Here is a 2,071-nt window from a genome sequence, read left to right as displayed (position 1 = left end):
CGACTCTTTATCTTCTCGTGTTTGATCATGCCACGTGGTATGAGGCACGGAAACAGCTGTGGAGCACTTACTCCAAAATCTCTGACACCATTTGCGTAAAAACCAAGATGATATGACGATTGGCATTCCCACGCAATTCCCAATTGGTTATATCCATCGAAGTTTATTACTCATTAAGCAAGACATGCCTATACCAGGCGTACTGGCTTGAGGGCTAGTTGTATGGGGATTGACTAAGTTCCAAACCGGTCCTGAAGAACCGCTAAAAATTGTCATGGTCAAATCATTTACGGAAAGGTCATTGACTATGTCATAAGGGCTTTATTGGGACTTTGACGGTACTCCTAACTTGGGCCATTCTCGGATGAGCGTGGGTCTAATCCAGTATTTATCTAATTCACCTATGGGCCTCAAGATAAGTATGGAATAGGATAGAATTGCATCCAACTAATATGAGTAGATACCTATCTTAACAAGGACATTGCCATCTCCTATATATAAATACCTCATGATCTGAGTCATAAGGTACGTTCACACACACACTATTATATTCTACCTCAGATATACCGGCTATTACCCTTTATTGATTTAGGCATCGGAGCGGTGTTCTGTCTTGCAGGATATTAAACCGGCTTACACACTTGAAGGATACCGGTCCACTCCAAAGCATTTATTCCATACCCAAACAATATGATTTTTTTCTTTTGAATGATATATGATATAAAAGTATGTTTATTAATTCCTCCAACGAATTAGGGTGTACAACTGTATCACATTTAACGTGTAGGAATATTTCAATATATGGGCATTTCATTAGAAGCCAACTAGTTGTTAAGACATTCCATATAAAAAATGGTGAAGCTATTGCCAAAACAAAATGCCCTTGCTCCTTCTGGTGGTAATGCTGGGGAGTATGATCTCCACTACCATATCACAACCATCCTCATCACCAGATCTCTCTCCGACACCGTCCCCTACCACCAATGCTACGACTTTGGCGTTCTATTTTATAAGTTTATTTCCACCACCGCAACCGCCATCATCTCCTCCTCCTTCAAGTAATAACCCCGGCAACAACCCTAAACCGCCTGCGCAAAATCGCCCCTCCCCACCACAACCGCAAAATGTAGTCCCTCCAATGCGTCCTTCACCACCAGGTGTTGTCCCTTCACCAGTAGCTCCAGAGGAAACTCCGCCTCCTCCATTAAGCATTGTCCGTCCACCACCCAGTCCAGAAAGAGCTCCTGTCAAGGCCTTCTTCATATTGCCATTTTTAAACATAACTCTATTGGCTCCAAGTCCTTCGCCTTCATTTCCACCCACGCCGGATTTTTCAACTCCTCCACCTGCTAGCGCACCAGCAGGAGAGAATGAAGTTCCATCATCTAATACACCATCACCTTCAGATGAAATTCCTCCTCCAGATCCGGTGGAAAATGAAGTCCTGTCATCTACACCACCGCCATTTGATGAAATTCTACCTCCATCACCTGTAAGTGCACCTCCGGTGGAAGATCAAGTCCCATTATCATCTTTGCCTACACTTACCGATGATACTGATCCACCTTCACCTCCGCCGCCGACGGTGGATCAAGCTCCACCTTCACCTCCGCCGCCGACGGTGGATCAAGCTCCACCTTCGATGCCCACTGATGATACTTCTGTCCCGCCAACACCGGAGGTGGATGCCACACCATCCGATCCCCAGACTGATGACTAGGACTCATTCTCCCTCTATTAATTTTATCATAATGGATATGCACTGTACTGTGCAGTGGACGTTGTGCGATTGAAAAAGCTTCGTTCTTCGCTGGGCTGTTATTGTAGTTTTAAATACTAATAAAAAATAACACAAAACATTGTATGCAATGCAACTGTTGTATATAGAAAATCTTTGTTAACTAGTATCCTTTTAATTTCTTCTCAAAAATTATCATATCGTATAAAAGTCGGTATTTATTTTTTTGATATAATATGTCTGCACTTTCTCATATGGATCAAGAATCAAGATACACGGTCACGTATCTAATTAATCACCCTATATAGAATATTTGTCTCATGAAATGAAATA

General features: G+C 42.5%; 1 protein-coding gene across 1 annotated transcript; it reads left to right on the top strand.

The window, feature by feature from the left end:
• Window positions 1-1,138: 1,138 nt before the first annotated feature.
• LOC104904154 (proline-rich receptor-like protein kinase PERK8) lies at window positions 1,139-1,720 on the top strand. The gene has a single exon (XM_010692345.2). The coding sequence runs from the start codon at window positions 1,139-1,141 to the stop codon at window positions 1,718-1,720; it is 582 nt and encodes a 193-aa protein (XP_010690647.2).
• Window positions 1,721-2,071: the final 351 nt, after the last annotated feature.

This window comes from Beta vulgaris, chromosome 9, assembly GCF_026745355.1.
Source record: "Beta vulgaris subsp. vulgaris cultivar EL10 chromosome 9, EL10.2, whole genome shotgun sequence".
In the NCBI taxonomy this organism is placed as follows: Eukaryota; Viridiplantae; Streptophyta; class Magnoliopsida; order Caryophyllales; family Amaranthaceae; genus Beta; species Beta vulgaris.
This window is presented reverse-complemented; position numbering and strand designations above follow the sequence as displayed.